Source organism: Sturnira hondurensis, unplaced genomic scaffold (assembly GCF_014824575.4).
Source record: "Sturnira hondurensis isolate 20B ecotype Veracruz unplaced genomic scaffold, ASM1482457v3 Scaffold0006413, whole genome shotgun sequence".
Lineage (NCBI taxonomy): Eukaryota > Metazoa > Chordata > Mammalia > Chiroptera > Phyllostomidae > Sturnira > Sturnira hondurensis.
This window is the reverse complement of record NW_028079044.1, coordinates 53808083-53829257: the sequence shown is the minus strand read 5'-3', so window position 1 is coordinate 53829257 and position 21175 is coordinate 53808083. Positions and strand designations below refer to the sequence as shown.

General features: G+C 57.3%; 1 protein-coding gene across 4 annotated transcripts; it reads right to left on the bottom strand.

Moving 5' to 3' along the window:
- Positions 1-138: 138 nt before the first annotated feature.
- On the bottom strand, positions 139-21124 carry PPP1R16A (protein phosphatase 1 regulatory subunit 16A). Of its 4 annotated transcripts, XM_037048904.1 has the most exons (12): positions 21012-21124; positions 4482-5381; positions 4334-4377; positions 3156-3226; positions 2937-3082; positions 1988-2091; positions 1787-1911; positions 1574-1699; positions 1418-1493; positions 1209-1338; positions 883-1048; positions 139-704 (listed from the first exon to the last, which is right to left on the bottom strand). In XM_037048904.1, exons 2-12 carry the CDS (start codon positions 4505-4507, stop codon positions 330-332), a joined length of 1389 nt encoding a protein of 462 aa, XP_036904799.1. In that variant the 5' UTR covers positions 4508-5381; positions 21012-21124; the 3' UTR covers positions 139-329. The 4 variants fall into 4 exon arrangements, with proteins under 4 accessions (XP_036904799.1, XP_036904798.1, XP_036904796.1 ...); XM_037048903.1 differs by having other exon boundaries at positions 4334-5381; XM_037048901.1 differs by having other exon boundaries at positions 1574-1911; positions 4334-5381.
- Positions 21125-21175: the final 51 nt, after the last annotated feature.

Genomic DNA, 21175 nt, shown 5'->3' with positions numbered 1-21175 from the left:
GCCGCAGGCCTCACTCCCACGCACCAGCCTAGGACGCAAAGAACACGCCCAGAAAGGTGCTCACAGGGATGGCACACCCAGGCCCAGGGACTCGGCAGCTCCCACCACGGGGTGGTGGCCCAGCTGAGACACAAGGAGGCAGGTGGCAGAAGGGCTTTTTATCAAGTCACAGAGTGAAACAAGGTCTCTGGAGGCAGGTGCCCCCAGATGTTGCTTCTGCCACAGGTCTGTTCCTGAGTGAGGAGGCAGAGTCCTGGGTTGGGGCCCAGGGAGGCCCCGCACTGGCTGCCCGCCCCCAGGGTGCAGGTCGGGGTTTGGGCACCTGCCCCTCACATGAGCAGGCAGCAGGGCTTCTTCTCCACAGGGGCCTCCTCTGAGGGGGCTGTGAGCCGGAGCAGGGGCGGGTCTCCCACGGCCCTGGAGCCGCACTCCGGCAGGGGTGCCTCGGCCTCCGCAGAGACTTGGGGCCCAGGGGCCTCCGGCCCGTCAGGCACGGGGCGCTGCAGCTTAGCGGCCGCTCGCTGGCGCTTGAGCTCCGCCAGGGTGTGCTGGGCCTTGGCCCGGCCCAGGGTGTCAGGGGCTGTGCTGTCTGGGGGGCTCAGCTGGTAGGAGACGCTCCGGTCCAGCCGCTTGGAGTACAGGTGCCGTCCCAAGGGGCCCACCACGCGGCCGTTGTGTGGCCTGGACACCTCAGAGTTGTCCTCCTGTGAGGGGACAGGGGCCCCAGAGGCCATTACGGAGGGTGCCATCCGGCTGCCCCTGGCTGTGGCCCCCGCTGTCCAGTGCCAGCAGGCACTCCTGCTGGGAGTGTGGTGCCAGGTCCCAGACCCCACTGGCTCCCGGGTGGAGGCCTGCCCCACAGGAGGGTGGGAAGGCGCTTGCCTCGGGGCGGGGTGGCCTGAGCTCAGTGTCTGTCTGGCCATCCTCATCCTCCTCAGGGGGCTCTGGGCTGGTGGGAGGTGGCTGTTGCCACACGATGGCCTCCTGGGCGTGCTCCTTGCGGTACAGGCTGGTGCGCTGGGTCAGACTCACCCGCCTCACCACCTTCCTGGGGAGGGCAAGGTGAGAGTGGGGGAGGACACTGCCCGCCCTGTGGACTCTGGCTCTGGCTCCAGCTGGCACAAAGGCGGACGCCAGCAGGGGTACAGACCCGCACAGAGCCAGCAAGGTATGGGCAGGTACGAGGCTTGGGGAGGTCAGCTGCTCACCCCCGGCTGCCAGCGCTGGAGGCACGGCGGCGCAGCAGCGAGCGCTGGCGACCTTGGGCGCGCAGGAGCGCCTCGTGCTTGTGCTTCAGCTCCAGCAGCTTGGCACGCACCTCCTCATCCCCGCACACGTCTGAGGAGGGAGTGCAGATGCTCAGCGGTGCCCTCCTGCCAGTCACTGGCCCCAGGAAGAGGTGGAGGCCCCGGCTCACCAAGAGGCGTCTCCTCCATCAGGGACTTCCCGTTGAGGTCGGCGCCATGTGCCACCAGCAGCTCCACCAGGTGCACCTGCGGCCAGCGAGCCCAGGCTGCTGAATGCTCCAGCGCTGCAGGCCCAGCCCCGCCCCACCCCCCAGCCCCACACCCACCTGGCCCCAGTAGGCCGCGGCGTGCAGTGGCTCCCAGCCGTCTTGGTCCTTGGCGCTCGGACTGGCCCGGTGTTCCAGCAGCAGGGCAGCCGCCTCGCTGAATCCATTGGCAGCAGCGACGTGCAGCTGCAGGCAGACGCCTGGCTCTGAGTCCGGGCCCTCCTCCCTCCAGTGGCGACCTCCTTCTCCTCCATCCCCTAGCCTCATCCTCACCAGCGTGGCCCCGTGGTCCCCAGGGGCATCCAGATCCGCCCCTGTCTGCAGCAGGCTCCGGATGTCCTCCAGCAGGTGCAGCTCCGGCAAGGCCCGGGCTGCCTCGATGCTGTCCTGGGTGATGCCTGCAGGGCAGCAGGCTCAGAGCCAGCCCCCCCAACCCCCACAGGCCAGCCTGGCAACAGGTGGGGCCGCACACACCTCGGTCGGCCATGGCCGTCTCAAGACAGTCCAGCGTCTGCTCGTCCTCACACAGGTCATAGGGCATGTTCCCGTCCGTGTTGACCGCCAAGAGGTCAGCACCTCTGAGGGGAAAGTGGGTGCAGTGTGGCCACAGGGCTCCTCCTCCCTCCTCCCCCAGGCAGGCCTCCAGCCTAGGGCTTCTCTCCAGGACATTGGGGGGCCACCACAGAGGAGGCCCTAGATGCTGTTGGGAAAGGCTGCCCCTCAGCCTTGGGTTCCATCCCAAGCCAGGTGAGATGTCCCACAGTCTCTACCTGTGTCTCCAGGTTATTGGCACCCATCAGCCCCTGTGAACATGCACAGTGGGCCCACCTGCCAGGAGGGGGTGCCAGATCTCCGGAGAGCCCAGTTGCCAAGACAGCCCCACCCCCCACCCCACCAATGCCTAGACTGGTCCGAAGGCTGTCTGAGTGCCCGGTCCTACTAGAGGGTCAGGGTCAGGGGCCATGGCAGGGGACTCCTGGGTCCTGGTGAGGCCGACCACCGTCCAGCCCACCTCACTGTTAAAGGCCCCACCTGAGTTCACGTACCCGCTCCCTCCCGGCCAATCCCACCCTCCTCACTGACCAGAATGGTATTTCTCTGTACAGACCCTGGAGAGGCTGGGAAGCCAAAGCTGGAGGTCAAGACCTACCATCAAAGAATTCCCAGACTCCTAATAGCACCTGGCAGGACACAGCCAGTGGGGCAGACAACTGCACTGTCCTGAGTGCCTGTGGCCCCTGCCCAGGCCCAGCTCTCCCTGCCAGGAGGCAGGCAGTGAGGAAAGGTGAGGGGAAACAGAAGAGGCAAGGGCACCCTTCCTGGGGACCAGACACCTGGGCTGCATCTCAGCACAAACTGCCCGCCCTGCTCCACCTCTGACACGAAAGCCATTCTAGCCACACCTGCCCCTGGTAGGTCCTACCGGGCAATGAGCAGCTCCACCAGGTGCAGGTGGCCACAGGTGGCTGCGGCATGCAGGGGTGTCCAGCACTCACTGTCATGGGCGTTGACTGTGGCCCCAGCTTCTAGGAGCTGCTGTGCCATCTCCCGGAAGTCGTCAATGCAGCTCTGCAAACCGTGCAGCCTGAGCCCCAGGCCAGCCCACAGCTGCCCTCCCCCTTCCCTCCCCCACAGCGCTGACCTGGTGCAGGGCGGTCAGACCATCCTCGTTGGCCAGGTCAGGGCTGACCCCACTCTCAAGGAACTGGTGGACTGCAAAAAGGGGTAGGTGTGCTCAGGGCACAGGGACAGAGGTCCTGCCACGGGCCCGCGCCACCCCGGCCCGGCCCATGCTGGCAGGGTCCCAGGCCATCTGCAGTGCTGCAGCTGGGGGCCAGAGGAGGGTGAGGAAGGCGATGGTGCAGGTAGCAGGAGACCCTCTGTCCCAGTGGGCCTCACAGGGCGGTCCTCTGCCTCCAACCTCTTGGGTCCTGGCACTCCAACCCTCAGGCTCCTAGAATGCCCCTCTGGTGTGACAAACTGTCCCCCACTGGCCTGTGTGCTGGCACCCTCCCCCCACTATGTCCCATGTTTCCCCTAAGCCTTCCCCACTGGCAGACCACACATCTGCCCTCCCCTAGTACCTGCAGCCACCTCTGCACTGTGGGCTCCCTGGCCTGCTGCAGCCTGGAGTGGGGGGCCTGAGGCACCCAGGCTGACCCCAGGGTCTCCTCATGAGCAGAACTGGCCCCACCCTCACTACTCCTCAGAAGTCCCACCTAGAGCCCAGGCTCTTGCCAAGGTCACCTGGGACCTCTTCGATGGCCTGGACCTCCCTGAGGGGGCTTGACAGGCTACACAGGGGCATAGGTCCCTGGGGCACACACACCACGCCCTGTCCACTTGCCTGGCCTCAGGCCCTCTGCACCCCAGCCTCTGCAGCAGAGGACCCTACCCTGGGGGGAGGCAAGAAGAACCCCCAGGAGCCTCAGGGAGAGCAGGGGGCTGTGAGTATGTGGGCACAGGGAGGAGTGGGGGGCCTGCCAAAGCTCAGGCCAGGAAGGTTCTGAGGGCGAGACAGAAGTCCAGGAGACCAGCCTGTGTGGGGAGCACCCTGGCGTGAGGCAGGAAGGCTGGGCTGCCCCCAGCCTGCTGGAGCCAAACCCTGGGTGCTTTGGGCTCCTGGAAACCTGACCACCTTGGCCCTGGCTCCACATTGGGAGCCCTGCATGCTGCCCCGTCCCCTGCAGCCCACCCCTGGGCCAGACCCTGAGCCCCCATAAGATGCGGCTGTGTCCTTGGCAGGTCTCACAAGGACTGTGCAAGGGTGACAAGGACAAGGTTCAGGCCATGCACTCCCCTGGGGTCAGCCACACTTGCCTTCTTCCAGGTCGTTTCGGGCAGCAGCCTCGAGCAGGGTGACACTGGGAGGGAAGAGGACCCGCTTCTGGGGCCTGCCTGCAGCTGCCTCCTTCTGCGGCCGCTCCCTGCCCTGGGCCTCCTTTTCAGCCTGGGCCCACATCTTCACCTGCTGGGCTCGGCGCTTCTGGGCATGCTTCAGCCGCTCCTGAGTGCTCATCCTGCCCACCATGGGCATCTCTGCCAGCAGTTCCAGGTGCTCGGCCATGGCGGGGGCTACCTGCCAGGGGGGCTACTCCGGGCACCAGACGGGGGAATGAGGGGGCCAGGCTGGGCCTGAGGGGTGGGGCAGCTGGCTGGACTGGCACCCTTGGGGGCATCCCCTCAAGGCTTGGTGCCCTCTGGCCCTGGCAAGGCTGGGTCAGGAGGTTCCACTCCGTGACCAGGCCCAGGGCCGGGCAGCCTGAGGGGCACAGGCTCCTGGGAGAAAGGGCAGTGAGAGAGGGCGCAGGCAGCCGCCTCTACAGAGCCCTGGCAGCTCAAGGGCAGGGCCTCCCGCCCTCCCTCCTGGGGTCAGGGTGCACAGCCGGCAGGGAGCCACAGGGCCTGTCCGCCTCAGTCCAGGGTCTGTAGCCAGTTGCCCTGATGATAAAGTTGCAGCTTCCTGGCACCTCGCCAAAGGGGCAGGGAGGGCAGGGCAATGGGCAGAGAGGGCCCTGGGAGTAATAGAAGGACCCTCTCCCTCCAGGCCTCAGGAGCCCAGGTGGGGCAAGGGAGCCGCCATGGGCCTGCCTTCCCTGCCCGCCCTCCTCCTGCCTGCCTCCCAGGGTCAGTGTGTGGGTCTCGACAAGGAGGTGTGGCAGGAAGGCGGGGGCCTCAGCCAGTGGGGCCAGAGCAGGGTGTGTGCTGGGTGTCCTGGGGTCCCCAAACCGGTGCCCAGGGTGAGGCTCTGAGCAGCCAGGGCACCGCGCGCACAGCCGGTTCGGCAGCTGTCTTCAGGGGGGGGCGTCCCCTCTGCAGGGGTCCTGGGTGGGTAGCCAGGCCACAGACAGCAGGTGGCTCCAGGGGCCTGGGGAGAAAGAGGAAGCACATGGAGGCTGGCTCAGGGCGGGGCTGGCTGGGCTCCCGTCCCAGTGGCTTCACAGGTGAGCCCAGGCCCTGCCCTGTGAGAGGTCCTCCCCCCTGGTGTGCACAGTAAGCCCTGCTGGACTACAGTCCTGCCGGGGGTGGCGGGAGCTTGCTCTACCCCATTCTGACTCACATCGAGTTTCGGGAACCAGGAAATGGCTGAGAAGGGAGAAGGAGGCTACCCTCCAGGCCCCGACACTTGCTGCAGTGAGCTGTTCTCCTCAAGTTTGCCAGGGCCCCGGTCCCCACAGCATCTGACCTGCCTTCTCCCCAGGCTGGGCCAGGCAAGGTTGCTTTCTCCTTGGGCTCTGCAGGAACTGCCCCAAGGGCAGGCCCTGTCTCCTGGGCCCCAGCCCACTCAGACGGACACCCCGGCTCCTCCCTGCCCAGCGGCTGGGCCTCTTCCTCCCTGCGTCCCTAGCTCAGTCAGGTGAACACCCTGGCCAGCCATCCTGGGCTGCAATAAAAGTCCCCATCATGAGGACATGGGCCAGGTTGCCTGCTGGGTTGGGATCTATTGTACCAAGACAAGCAGGAGTCAGGCTGGGGCACATCCACGTAGAGTCCACCATGGCCTGCCCTGCCCAGCACCCATGGTGTGGCTGCTGCGTGTGGACTCACCTCGGGATGCCCAGAAGGCCCTGGCCCGCAGCTACCCAGGAATCCTGATCCTCCCCTAGCCAGGCCTTGGGGACATCTGGATACCAACACAGCATTCTCTGACCACACTTGCCCTGAGGACACTCAGTGAGTACCCCCTTATTTCTGGAAGGGAACCGTCCCTCCTGCCGCAGGGCCTCTGGTGCACCCAGTGCCTCACTGAACAGGAGCAGCCTGCCCCTGACCGTGCCCCTGACCTCCGCAAGCCTGGCTTCAGTGCCTTCTCAAGGACAGGACTGGGGCCAGTAGGGCCCAGGACAGAGCTTTCCAGGTGGCACCTCTGCAGACTCTGGGGGCCAGGAGCAGACAAGCTGTCCAAACTTGCAGCCTTCCCCCAAGCCCTGCCTTTGCCCCCAGGGAACACAGCCCTCTACAGGGAGAGAGGCTGGGCACCAGTCTGGCTGGGCACCAGCCAGCTCCCCAGACAATCCCGGGATACAGAGCTCTCACACCCCTACATGCCACTCACAACTCCCCTCATGCCCCTCTTCACCTGAGAGCTGGGACCCCACCCCCGCCACCACCCCCCCACACAGCTGCAAGGTGGGACTTTTACCTCTATGGGCAGCCTCTGACCTTGCCAGGGAAGCCGACCCACACGGCCCACTCCGAGGGACCAGGAGCAAGGAGCAGGGCACGCTGCCCTCTGCCTGGCTTGCAGGCTTCAGCCTCAGTCTGGGCACGACCCAAGGAGAAGGCAACCCCAGGGGCCGCGGCGCTCCAGTGAAGCGCAGCGCAGGGTCCAGGGGCTGGTTTCCATTCTCCAAGACAATGCCAACAGCGGAGCCACCACCTGACCTTGTGACATTTAACAAAACTTAGGAGATGTACAAGAAGAGAGATTCTGATACCCACATCCTACAGAAAACAACCTGGAACAGCAACTGGCTTTGCATGTGGAGCACACACTGCCTTTGGTCTTCTCATTTGAAGGCCATTTGCAGGAATTCCTCAGAGCAGGTTCTGCACAGCGCCCCCTTCCCGCCGCACCCCCAGCCCAGCCCACCCCCGCTGCAGGGGGAGGGAAGGGTGCTGGCTGAGGCTGTGCACCTGGCCCCTGCCAGCCCCCAGCATAGGACAGCTCTCAGGCCTTCTGCCCCCAACTCTGGTGGGCCCTCCTCACTGAAGCCAACATCTCCTCTGGGCCCCTTTAGCCACACTCCTTGCTGAAAGCAGCCAGAAGGCAGTCCTCCAGGAGGCCCTGGGCAGCTGGACCACATCCTCTAAAAGAAAGGAAGTGCCCTAGGTGACTGCGTGGGCACTCTACCCTGGGACCATTTCCACTGACCATTCCCCCCCAACCCGCAGTGCCCAGGGCCTGGCTCCTCACAGCAGGAGCCCCCGAACCCTGCTTGTTGCCCCAAGCCACAGTCACCCTCCTCTTCCAGACACAGTCTGGGAACAGCCTCCCACCCCAGGAGTCTGGCCCCTCAGCAGAGCCAGGAAGGCCAGACCAGCTCAGTGGGGTCCCACCAAGTGGCCACCACACCCACGCTGAGGGGGCTCAGCAGGGCAGCTCCGCCCCTGTCTACAGAGCTTCCCCCAAGCCTCCCTGGAATGTCACAGAGATTATCTGGATGACTTTTCCCAGTTCTCAGCTCTGTGCCCAGGCCAGCTGCCTTGGGTGTGGAGCCAGGTAGGAGGAGCCTCCCAGAGGGGCAGTGGCCACTGCCAGACACCTGGCCTTGGGGACGGGAGACCCTGAAGCCCCACACCACAGCCCAGGCCGTGTCCTAGCAGGTCCTCCCTTGGCTGGTCCCTGTTGTTGCCCCCATTTTCCATGTGGGGAAACAGGCTATGCCTAAATGCAGAGCCCCCTGGTAACCATCACACCACACTGCCCCTCAAACTTCACAGCACCTGTGAGAGCAAGAGACAGGGCAGGGGAGCGGCAGAGCCTCAGAGCAATGCCGGGAGGTGGTGCAGCCTGGCCTGCAAGCCCAGGGCCCATCCACCTCCCAGTGGCAGGGGCCTCACATCTGTTTGCTTAGGGTTGTGGGAGTGGGTTCCCACCACCTGCAACCAAAAGGGCTGGTTTCATTTGTAGCATTATCTATGACGGTAAAACACAGGGAGCTGCACAGGCGCCTGACACACCATCATTCTGCCAAACGACACACACAGACGAATCCAGATGAGGTCACCCAAAGGTCCCAGTGGGGGCTGTGTCGCGGTCAGCAGGCCCCTGATGCAGAATGGATGCTGCCCTGGTTAAAGGTCAGTGTGCAGGAGCAGTGGGCAGGATGGTGGTGGGGTCCCATCCTCCCCACCGGGCAGTCAGGGCACCCGTGGTAGCACGGCCTCTAGGGGGTGCTGTAACCCCACAGGGTGCCTGGCCCCAGCACTTATGCAGGCTCCTGCCCCACCCTGCCCCACCTGGGTGGCCCGGAAGGATGTCCCTGCCAAATGTGCCCAACGAGCAGGCAGGAGGGCCCCACAGTGGCCTTCTAGGCAGGCAAAGTCCAGGTGCTCTGTGTCCTGGTCTAACCTTCCCCATCGAGGACAAGTGGATTAAGGGCGCACTCCCTGTCTGTCTGGCCAGCCCGGTGCTGGCACCTGGACAGGGGGGGCATTCAGTCACGTCTGGGAGGGGTCGGGGGGCCAGGCGTGCGCCCTCCTGCTGCGGAGGACCAACCGGGACCCTGAGCTGCAACACGTGTGGCAGCAGGCCTCGGAGAGGTGGCCCGGCACAGCACAGGAGGCAGGACACACTTCCTGGCGGCCACCTGCCCAGGGTGCATGCTTGGGTCCCCTGACAAGCCATCTTCTCTGCCCTGTTCCACCCAGCCCCGCCTGGGGATAGGACAGGGAACAAGAGTAACAAGGACGGGCCCTGCTTTTAGCGACCACTCAGGTGGCCGGACTGCTGAGCCACAGAGGAAGCACTGAGGCCCTTACAGAAATGCACCAGGCCCCACGCACTACTTCACAGCACTGCCCTGCAGGTGCACCGGCACAGGTGGTCCTCAAAAGAAAGCAGACATTTTTGTCTTTTTAAAAGGAAAGGACCCTGGCTGGTGTGGTCAGTGGACTGAGCACCAGCCTGTGGGCGGGCAGAGGTCATGGGGTGGCCATGGGGTGGGCCTGTGTGCCTAGACTGCCATGAGGAGGAGGAAGCAGCCCTGGGAGAAGTCCGAGACAGGGCCTTGGGGTGAGCTCGAGAGCAGCAGCGTGGGAGCTGGTGGCGTGCTGAGGTGCTAAGGACATGTGCCCCGCAAGGGCAGTGAGGCAGGTGGCTGGCTCTTCACACTGGTGTGCAGACCAGGGGACGAGCAGACCCGGGGGTGCTGCTGTGGGCCCCTCACCATGGACATCCTGTGAGTGCAGAGCAGCCAACCCCAGGCTCTCACCTGCCCCCTGCAGGCTTGTTCTGGAGTGTTCTAGAAGCTAATCCCGAAGCACTACCACCAGGCCCCTTGCTGCAGCGCTTTTAGGACAGGAAAGGGTGGAAATGACCTCAGTCTGTCAAAGAGGGCCGATTAAACAAGCCCCCGGTGGGAGGGGGTGCACGGAAGCTCCTTCAGCACTGCCCTGGGAGGGTGCTAAGAAATGGTGACTGTCTAGTGAAAAGGCACAACACCCATGTGCGCTACCCCGCCTTTTATGGGGTAAAGAGGAATGAAATGTGAATATCAGATGAATATCCGTGCAAGAAGCACAAGACATGGCTGACGGTGGCCAGGGGATAGGCGGAGGGAGTGGCAGGCAGGCAGGATGTGTGCTTCACATCATTTCCATTGCTTGACTTTTGAGACCCGTGAAAATAAACTTCAAAATGACTTTAAGCACCCTGCTTTGGGGGGGCAGGTGTGCACACCTGTTGGGCATCGGGCTGGGAGGGCATGGGTATACAGCGCTCCATTTTCTGTCCCTGGCCGAGGAGTTGGCCTCTGCCCAGCAGGCTGAGGGAGCCAGAGGCTTTCAGACAGATGAGCGATGTGATCAGATCCGGGGCAGGGGGACCTCCCAGGAGAAGCGCTGGCACCTGCACAGCCACCGGCATGGGCAGCAGAGGGCAGAGCAACAAGGGAAGGGTGGGGGACGCTGTGGGACGCAGGGAAAGGACCAAGGCGGGCAGGCTAGGGAAGGAAGGAGGGCCCCGAGGGGTGGGACTGAGTGGTGACCAGAGTGCGGTAGAGCCAGGAAGCCCAGGAGTGAGTGGTGGGCAGAAGCGAGAGGAAGACCAGAGTGGCCGCTGGAGGGAGCCGGCTGCCTGGGATGCAGGGCAGGGCCCGCCTCCCATGGCAGACACACCACACACAGAGCAAGGAACAATGAATCCACAGATGAGAGGGAATGAGCAGAGGAACAGCCTTTCTAAACCTGACACAAAACCCTGAAATCTCAAAGAAAACTGATTAATCTGAATACATTAGATCTTCAAAATGTCTGCACTGTGCAAACAAAACCAAACCTACAGTGTGCGCCCTCTGAGGAGCGCCCCCACCCTCGTCACCTGACCTCTCTCTCCTGAACTCCAAGGGCCCTTCTTTCATTGCTGTAACTTATTTCCTGAGCCCATTTCTTCTACCTGTCACTTCTTCTACTTCTATGGCTTTGGGGGGTTATTATTTTCTTAAAGATTTTACTATTTATTTATTTTTAGAGAGAGGGGAGTGGAGGGGGAAAGAGAGGGAGAGAAACATTGATGTGCAGTTGACTCTCACACACACTGGGGACCTGGCCCACAACCCAGGCACATGTCCCGACTGGAAATCGAACCAGCAACCCTTTGGGTCTCAGGCTGAAGCTCAATCCACTGGGCCACACCAGCCAGGGTCCTCTATGGCTTTCTAAATAAACTTTCTCTTTTAGTAAAAAAAGATAAACACACACACACACAGAGAAAAGACAGACAGTCAACTGGGCCAAAACGTTTACAATAAATGTGACAAAGTGGTCACAGGTCAGTCATCAGGGGCACACATGGTGGGCAACGAGCAAGTGAGCTCACAGGACAATGACACAGATCACAGCAAAAACACCCAGACAGTGAGCAAACACAAACGAGAAATGGGACATACTCGGGACCACTCAGGTGGCCGGACTGCTGAGCCACAGAGGAGGCACTGAGGCCCTTACAGAAATGCACCAGGCCCTACGCACTACTTCACAGCACTGCCCTGCAGGTGCACCCGCACAGGTGATCCTCAAAAGAAAACAAACATTTTTGTCTTTTTAAAAGGAAAGGACCCTGGCTGGTGTGGTCAGTGGATTGAGCGCGGGCCTGCGACTCAGACGATCGCGGTTCGATTCTCAGTCAGGGCACATGCCTGGGTTGCAGGCCAGTTCCCTGTAGGCCAACTCCCAGCAGGGGACTCACGAAAGGCAACCATACATTGATGTTTCTCTCCCCCTCTCCTTCCCTTCCCCTCTAAAGATAAATAAATAAAATCTTTAAATATATATATATATATTTTTTTATTGATTATACCAGTACAGTTGTTCTATTCCCCCCCTTCATTCCCCTCCACCCTGCACACCCCCTCCCCCACCATTCCCCCCTTTAGTTCATGTCCATGTGTCACAAGTTCTTTAGCTTCTGTATTTCCCATAGTATTCCTGCCCTCCCCCCTGTCTATTTTCTACCTACCGTCTATGCTACTTATTCTCTGTACCTTCTCCTTCTCCCACCCCCCTGTTTCTAACCCTCCAGGTGTTCTTCATTTCTATGGTTCCACTCCTGATCTAGCTGTCCTCTTAGTTTGCTTTTGTTTCAGGTGTGGTTGTTAGTAACTGTGAGTTTGCTGTCCTTTCACTGTTCATATTTTTTATCTTCTTTTTCTTAGATAAGTCCCTTTAACATTTCATATAATAAGGGCTTGGTGATGATGAACTCCTTGAATTTGATCTTATCTGAGAAGCACTTTATCTGCCCTTCCATTCTAAATGAAAGCTTTGCTGAGTAGAGCAGTCTTGGATGTAGGTCTTTGGATTTCATGACTTGGAATACTCCCTTCCAGCTCCTTCTTACCTGTAAGGTCTCTTTTGAGAAATCCACTGACAGTCTGATGGGAACCCCTTTGTAGGTGACTGTCCCCTTATCTCTTGCTGCTTCTAGGATTCTCTCCTTCATTTTGGTCTTGGCTAATGTAATTATGATGTGCCTTGGTGTGTTCCTTCTTGGGTCCAACTTCTTTGGGACTCTCTGAACTTCCTGGATTTCCTGGAAGTCTTTTTCCTTTGCCAGACTGGGGAAGTTCTCCTTTATTATTTGTTCAAATAAGTGTTCCACTCGTGGCTGTTTCTTTCCCCCTTCTGGTACCCCTATAATTCGGATGTTGGAACGTTTAAAGATGTCCTGGAGGTTCCTAAGCCTCTCCTCATTTTTTTGAATTCTTGTAATTTCATTTTTTTCTGTTTGGTCATTTCTTCCTTCCTTCTAGTCCACCCCTTTGAGTCCCAGTTTCCTTCCCATCACTATTGGTTTCCTGTGCATTTCCCTTCATTTCAATTAGTTTAACCTTCATATGTTCCTCTAATTTGTGGCTAAAATCAACCAGTTCTGTGAGCATCCTGATCACCAGTGTCTCGAATTGTGCATCTGAGAGGTTCGCTATTTCCTGGTCTCTCAGAGTTATCGGCTCTGGGGCTTTGAGTTCTTCTTGAGCCATATTTTGGACTGTCCGTGCCTGTTACAGATGAAGAGCAGCCCGCCACCTTGTGTCCTTGCTGGGTTCGCCGCTGGGGCCTGCACAGTCCGTCTCACTGCTCACTCCTCTGCTGGTTTATCTGCACGCGAATGTGTGACTGTGGCCAGCCGCCCTGCGCCCTCACTGGGTCCACAATGCTACTCGGGGCTGCCTGGCTGCCTGCGCACCTGGGTCGGGAGATTTTTCCTGTCCGTCCCTGCTCTGCTGCTGGCTCCGCCCCTCTTACCAGTCCTGTTGAGCAGTTCCTTGTTGTCGGACTTCGTTTATTGTTCAGTTTTCTGTTCTTTGGCTGCGTCTTTGTTTACTAAACCCTTGTTGTATTCAAACTTGCCTTCTCACTGTGGGAGAAGGCACAGTGTTTCCACCTACACCTCCATCTTGGCGGAAGTCCAAAGGATGGCAGATTTGATTCCCAGTTGGGGCACAGGCCTGGGTTGTGGGCCAGGTCCCCAGTAGGGGGTGTATGAGAGGCAACCGCACATTGATGTTTCTGTCCCTCTCTCCCTCCCTTCCCCTCTCTAAAAATAAATAAATAATCTTTTTTAAAAAATATATTTTATTGATTATACTATTACAGTTGTTCTATTCCCCCCCTTCATTCCCCTCCACCCGCACACTCCCTCCCCCACCATTCTCCCCCTTTAGTTTATAACCACGTGTCTCAAGTTCTTTAGGTTCTATATTTCCCCTACTATTCTCACCCTCCCCCTATCTATTTTCTACCTACTGTCTATGCTATTTTCTGTGCCTTCTCCCCTCTTCTCCCCCTCCCACCCTCCTGTTTCTAACCCTCCATGTGTTCTTCATTACTATGGTTCCACTCCTGATCTAGCTGTCCTTTTGGTTTGCTTTTGTTTTAGGTGTGGTTGTTAATAACTGTGAGTTTGCTGTCCTTTCACTGTTCATATTTTTCATCTTCTTTTTCTTATGTAAGTCCCTTTAGCATTTCATATAATAAGGGCTTGGTGATGATGAACTCCTTGAATTTGATCTTATCTGAGAAACACTTTACCTGCCCTTCCATTCTAAATGAAAGTTTTGCTGGATAAAGCAATCTTGAATGTAGGTCCTTGCCTTTCATGACTTGGAATACTTCTTTCCAGCCCCTTCTTGCCTGTAAGGTCTCTTTTGAGAAATCTGCTGACAGTCTGATGGGCACTCCTTTGTAGGTGACTGTCCCCTTATCCCTTGATGCTTCTAGGATTCTCTCCTTCATTTTGGTCTTGGCTAATGTAATTATGATGTGCCTTGGTGTGTTCCTTCTTGGGTCCAACTTCTTTGGCACTCTCTGAGCTTCCTGGATTTCCTGGAAGTCTATTTCCTTTGCCAGACTGGGGAAGTTCTCCTTTATTATTTGTTCAAATATGTTTTCCACTCGTGGCTGTTTCTTTCCCCCTTCTGGTACCCCTATAATTCGGATGTTGGAACGTTTAAAGATGTCCTGGAGGTTCCTAAGCCTCTCCTCATTTTTTTGAATTCTCATTTCTTCATTCCTTTCTGGTCGGATGTTTCGTTCTTCCTTCTCGTCCATTCCATTTATTTGAGTCCCAGTTTCCTTTCCATCGCTATTGGTTTCCTGGACATCTCCCTTCATTTCAATTAGTTTAGCCTTCATATGTTCCTCCAATTTGTGACTGTACTCTACCAATTCTGTGAGCATCCTGATAAATAGTGTCTTAAATTGGGCTTCTGAGAGCCTGGCAATCTGTTGGTCGCTTAGAGTTATTGGCTCTGGGACTTTGAGTTCTTCTTGCGCCATCTTTCGGGTTGTTCGTGCCTGTTCCATAGCAGGATCAGAGCCCTAAAGTGTTCACTAGAACAGGGCAACTAAGTCGCTGGGTTGTGACGTTGTATGTGGGGGCAGGGTCAAAGAGGGATAATGGCTTCCCTCTGCCGCCTGCTGCCTCGACCCCCACCAGCACCGCAGCCACCACCGTCACCAGGGCCACGCGCCACGCTCCACGGCACGCGAGTGTGCCACCGCCATCAGCCCTCCACCACTGGGTTCGCCCCCTGGGGCCTGAGTGGTCCGTCGCACTGCGAGCGAATGTGCGACCTTGGTCAGTCTGTTCCGCACCCCGACTAGTTCTGGGCTGCCTGCGCTCCTAGGTCTGTCCTGCCCGACCCAGCTCCGCTGCAGGCTCCACCTCTTACCGTCCTCGTTGAACGGTTCGTAGCTGTCGGACTTCTGTATAATTCCGTTTTCTGGTCTCTGGGTGTGTGTTAGTTCTCCAAAACTTTTGTTGTATCCAAACTTGGTTGTGGGAGAAGGCACAGTGTTTCCACCTATGCCTCCATCTTGGCGGAAGTCCCTTAAAATAAATTTTAAAAAAGGATGCCCTGACCAGTATCCCTCAGTGGGTTGGACATCGGCCCACGAGGTGAAAGGTTGCGGGTAATTCCTGGTCAGAGCACCTCCCTGGGTTGCAGGTTGGATCTCTGGTCAGGCACCTTTGAGAAGCAACTAATCAATATTTCTCTGTCGCATTGATGTTTCTCTCCCTCTCATTCTCCCTCCCTTCCCCTCTGTCTATAAATAAATAAAATCTTTTTAAATTAATTAATTAATTAAAATTAAATAAAATCTTTATTTTTAGAGATAAGGAAGGGAAAGAGAAAGAGAGGGACAGAAACATCAGTGTGCGGTGGCCTCTCCGGTTCCCCCTACTGGGCTCTGGCCCACAACCCAGGCCTGTGTCTCAACTGGGACTCAAACCTGCAACCCTTTGGTTCGCAGGCTGACACTCTATCCATTGAGCCACACCAGCCAGGGCTAATATTTATTATTTAATCTTCAAAAAATACAAGAAAGAAAAGGGATTAGGAGATAAGAGGACTAAGCAGTGGTCCCCATGAGAGGAAGGACCCCCTGTTCAGCTAGGACAGGGAGCAGGTCTGCCTCCTGGGAACCTCCACTCAGATGGGAGGGAGGTGCAGGGGCTCGAGTAAGCAGCGCAGAGCGGGGCTCCTGGCCTGCTCCCCACACTCTCCCCGAAACCCTCCCCCGCAGCCCTGGGCTCAGCCCTGCCCCTCGTGGCCTTCGCTGTCCTGTGGGGCCTGGCCCCCCTTCATCCTGCTCCCTTCCCACCCTCTCCATGGGCTGCTTCTCCCCCTCCTCGCCGCTGCCCTCACTGCCGCAGCCCTATTCTGAGTCCACGTGACCTGAGTGCCCAGTGCACCCACCACCCAAATTTGCCATTTCCCCCAAACTCATCTCATACTCCATGCATCACAATGCAAATTCTGTAGTTGTATCGGAGACTCTCATTCTCCAACATAATTCTCTCTCCAAACTAATTCTCCATGTATATGAAATGCAAAAGGTCAAGAATAGCAGGGACAACCCTAAACACAAACAGATTGCAAGTCCTTATACATTTGGGTATCCAGATTTATTATAAAGTTTGGTAAGCAAGACACTGAGGCACTAAGAGGCCAATGGAGAAGAGGGGCCTCCAAGAGCAGACCCACAGCTGGGCAGGCGGGCAGCCTGGCCCAGGCCAGTGGACCAGGAGTCTCTTCATTGCCGATGGGAGAGCACAGCTCTGCACTCAGCAGAATGTGGAAAACTGTCTGTCAAGTGCAAAGGGTAAAGCCACACAGCGCCTACAGCAGCAACACCAGAAGCAAGCCAAGTGCACAGGACATACTGGACACACCAAAATTTAAAACTTCTGCTCGGGTAAATACCCCGTGAAGAGGCTAAAAAGTCAAGCTCTTGACCTGAGAACATATTTGCAAACCACAGTCCCAGCAAAGGACTTCTGTCCAGCGAGCACAGAGAACTCCCAAAACTCAGCAAAAATAAAACCACTTCAATCAGAAAACGGGCACGTGACGTGTTCAGGCACTTCACTGACAAGGACACAGGGTGAGAAGACACTGGCCAGCTTCATCCTGGGGGAGATACAAGTGACGGTCACAGCAAGCTCACCCACAGCCTCAGCCAGCCAGCCGGAGTGAAGCAAGGGGTCCCCGACGGTGCCAGTGGTGCAGCCACTGGGAAAACAGTTTGGCAGTTTCTTTTCTTTTCTTTTTTTTTTAAGATTTCATTTATTTATCTTTAGAGGGGATGAGAAGGAGAGAGGGAGAGAAATGTCAATGTATGGTTGCCTCTCATGTGTCCCCTGCTGGGACACTGGCCTGCAACCCAGGAATGTGCCCTGACTGGGAATTGAACCTCGATACTCTGGTTCGCAGGCCCGCGCTCAATCCACTGAGCTACACCAGCCAGGGCTTGGCAGTTTCTTTTAAAAAACTAAACCACAAGACCGAGCAGCTGTGCTTTGGGGCACTTATCCCAGAGAAATGAAAATCTAAGTTCACACAAAAACCTGTACATGGATTTCACAGCAACTCGAGTCATCAGAGCCTCCAATCGGAGACGGCCGCCTCTCCCTCGGGAACGCCATGCAGAGCGCGCACAGCTCGGGCGTCCTGAGGGCACTGGTTCACCGCCATAGCCACATCTGCTGGGTGCAGCCAAAGGACCCCCAAAAGGTCAGACCTAGGATGAGGATGGGGCTGGGGCTGGGGCTGGGGCTGGGGAAGGGTGACCCCACAGGACGGCATGGCGCGGGACCCTGGGGCTGTGATCAGGCTGCACAGACATGAGCGTGCATGTTGGCCCGTGTGCAGCTGGTGACCTGCAGCTCAGTGTTTCAGGTGAGGCTCTGAGGCCCAGTTATGTGCCTTTGGGGGACTTAAAAGTGAGGAGGGGTCCCTCTGAACTGTTTCTTACAATTGTGTGTGCATCTACAATAATCTCAAAAGAGAATTTAAAAATAAAACGAGTGAATGAGTGAAAAAACAAGCCACAGAGTAGGAAATGATATTGGTAATACATAACCAACAACTGATATGAAAAGAATTACTAAAAGGCTGGTGTGGCTCAGTGGACTGAGTGCCGGCCTGCGACCCAAAGGGTCGCCGGTTCGATTCCCAGTCAGGGCACATGCCTGGGTTGCGGGCCAGGTCCCCAGTGGGAGCCACGTGAGAAGCAACCACACATTGATGTTTCCCTCTTTCTCCCTCCGTTCCACTCTGTCTAAAACATAAATAATAAAATCTAAAAAAAAGCCCTGTCGTCTCGCACACCGAAAGGCTGTGGGTTTGATCCCTGGCTGGGGCGCGTACAGGAGGCAACCGACTAATGTTTCTCTTTCACATTAACGATTCTCTCTCCCTCCCCTCTCTCAAAAGTCACTAAACATATCAGGTGAGGATAAAAAAAACCCAACAACAAAAAAAGTCCTGTACCAAACAGGAAAATAGGCCAAAGACTTCAACAGCCACTTCGCATCAATAAACACACAGGAAGGTGCTCAGGCCATTACTCTTCAGAGAAACACACACATGAAAACCCAATACCCACCAGGACACTTCCCCCTGCACAAAGACCAGCTCAGGGGAGTGGGAGCACATGACCGACCAACAAAGCCCACTCCAGGCTCCGCCCCTGACAGAAACACCCTGGGTTCCCACGCTGAACCTGTTCCGGGCCGTCACTGTAACGCACATTCCCAGGACAGCTGGTCAACTGGGACCTGGTCTGGGAGCTGAAGTGCCAGCTTTAGTTCAGACTGTAGATGTCCAGCTCCCTGAGGCTCCCAGCTGCACTGGGTCACAGCAGCAGGAGCACACACCCAAAGGCGGCGAGCAGGGGTGGCCTTCCGAGCACCTGGCCTCGCTGGCCACAGGGAGCCACCTGCAACGTTCCAGCAGAAGAATGGGGGTTGGCTTTCACGTACCCTCACCTGGCTCTACGTCAGAATGCACCCCCAGACACCAGCCCTGGGAGTCTGGAGGGATCATTAACCCTGGGTAGGGCCCAGCCCAGGGCAAGGGGGGTCCTTGAGGGAGGCTGGCGACACTGTGCCAGCGGACCCAGCCAGTGCACTCTGGCAAGAAATGAAAAGCTGGCAGATTGGAGAGAAGATGCAAAACTCTTTAGATGCAGAAGGCACATAGGAGACGTGTAGAAATACCTCAGGAATCTAGAAGAGGGCTACTAAAATAAATAGCAAGGATGTAGGACAAAAGGACAGCATGTTAAAATCAACTGTATGCCTCTGTACTTGGAAAATGCAAAATGTTAAGTGTCATTTATAAAATCAGTGTCACAAAGCCTGAAATACCTGGACGCCGCTTCCCCTTGAGTACTCACTTCTCACAACAACAGAGCAGAAATGGTGACACCTCATCTCAGGGGCTGCACCACGACCCAGTGTAGCAGCGTTTCCATCTCTCCTGCAGCGCTGGGAGACTGAGCAGGCCACGCCCTCCCACCCCTGAGGCAGGTGCCCCCGGCCGACAGCCACGTGAGGGAGCCGCTCTGTAGGCAGCTGGCGGTGCAGTGGCTGCAGCGCTGGCTGAGGACCCTAACTGCAACTGCAGGAGCTCTGGGGCCAGAACCACCCAGGTGAGCCATTTTTGAATTCCTCACCCACAGCAACTGTAAGATAACAAATGCTTATTGTTTAAGCCATTCTATTTCAAAGCTATTTACTACACGGCAACAGACAATTAGTACAGTACAGAGACCTAAATAAAGGAAGATAGATATAGATATATAAATACCATGTTCTATATTGTTAAGTCGATTCTCCCCATTAATACAAACCCAATCACAACTCTAGTAAGCCTTTTTATAGAAAGTCACAAGCTAATTCTAAATGTATAAAGAACTGCATAATATCTTGAAGAGCCAAAATGACATGAAAAAGAGAAAACAAGTTGGATAATTTACAGTACTTGATCTCAAGGCTTCAAAGCTACAACAATCAAATCTATGGGATATCAGCACAAAGTTGGTGAATAAAATAGAGAATCCAGAAACAGACCCACTCATGAGTGTCCCCTGATTTTCAGGCAAAAGTGTTGGGTAATACACCGGAAAAAGGACAGTCTTAAAAAAGTGCTGCTGGGATGACTGGATGTCCATATGGAAAACGAGGACCCTCGGCTTCTACTCACACCATGAAGGAAAGCGAAAACCATCAAGGAAAAACTGCCAAGCCAGGCTTTATCAAAATGAAAAGCGTCCCCTCCTCAGGACACTGGTTCAGAACGGCGAGGCCAGCCGCAGGCAGTGACAACGCACTGGCAGCGAGTGTCTGGCAGAGGACTGGCACTGTAGGGGTACAGAGAATGCTTAAAACTTGGTGAGACAAAACCAATTTTTTAAGGGCAAAAGACTAGAACAGACTCTACACAAAAGAAGATATACAAATGGCCGAGAAAGTAAGCACATGAACTAAAAGAACAAAGAAAGTAAGCTCGTGGAAAACTGCTCCGCGGCATTCATCGGGAGGAAGCGCAAGTAAGGGCCACAGCCGTGGCTTCCACAGCGCGGAAACGGCTGCACCTGACCAGGCTGACGGCCCCGAGACTGGAACCACTGGGAACGTGAGATGAATGTGCAGTCATTTTGGAAAACAGTTCGCCACTTTCTAATAAGGCTAACCACACACTTCAATCCACCCTTTCTGTCCTCTCAGAGCTAGAGAACTAACGCCCATGTCCCCCGAAGACTTGTGTATGTGAGCGCCCAGAGCAGCGTTACTCCCTACAGCCAAAGGCGGGCCTGGGCGCAGGTGTGTGGCCAGGCTACACGGCCGTTCACCTACATGACGGAGCACCCCACTCAGCGACAGGGACCTACCCACGCAGGAAGCCACTGCAGTGGGCTACGTGGCCGAGCTGGAAACCGACACACATCTCTCAGGGAAACCCCAAGCCGGCCAGGGGAGCCCCTGGGGCCCAAACACAGAGACCGAGCCCAGTGCGGTGCCCCAACCCCCGCCCCAGTTAAGGGTCCAGGGAGAAACGGCAGGCAGCGCTTTGGGGAGGGCCAGATTTTCTCTGGCTTCCCTCCACGCACTCCTCCCTCTCTGCAGCCATGGAAATTAATCTCACGGTCCCCTCAGCCTCTGCTCCAGGAAAGCAAGGGGCCCACGCCCCCCTGGGCCTGAGGTGCCAGTGCCTCAGTCCGGCCTGAACACCCTTCTGCCTGCCTCCTCTCCCTCTCCACTTGGTCTTCTTCCTCTTTTCCTCTCTCAGCTCAGTTCAGCCTCCCCTCAGGCCCCCTCTCTGCCCGGGGCCCGATCTCCTCTCTCCCCCGGGGCCCGGCCTCCTCTCTCCCGGGGGACCCAGCCTCCTTTCCGAGGCCCGATCTCCTCTCTCCCGGGGCACCCGGTCTCCTCTTCCTGGGGCCCGATCTCCTCTCCCGCCGCAGGACCCGGAAGCCCGAGCCTTACCTTTCGCCTCCCGCAGTGGACTGGATCCGGCCCACGGGTCAGTCAGCCCCGCACTTCTCCAGGCGCCGTAGGGGCGGGCCCGGCGCCGCAGCCTCACCATGGCAACGCTACACTTCCGGTCCGCGCAGCCCACAGCCGGAAGCGGCGGTGCCGCGTGGGAGCCG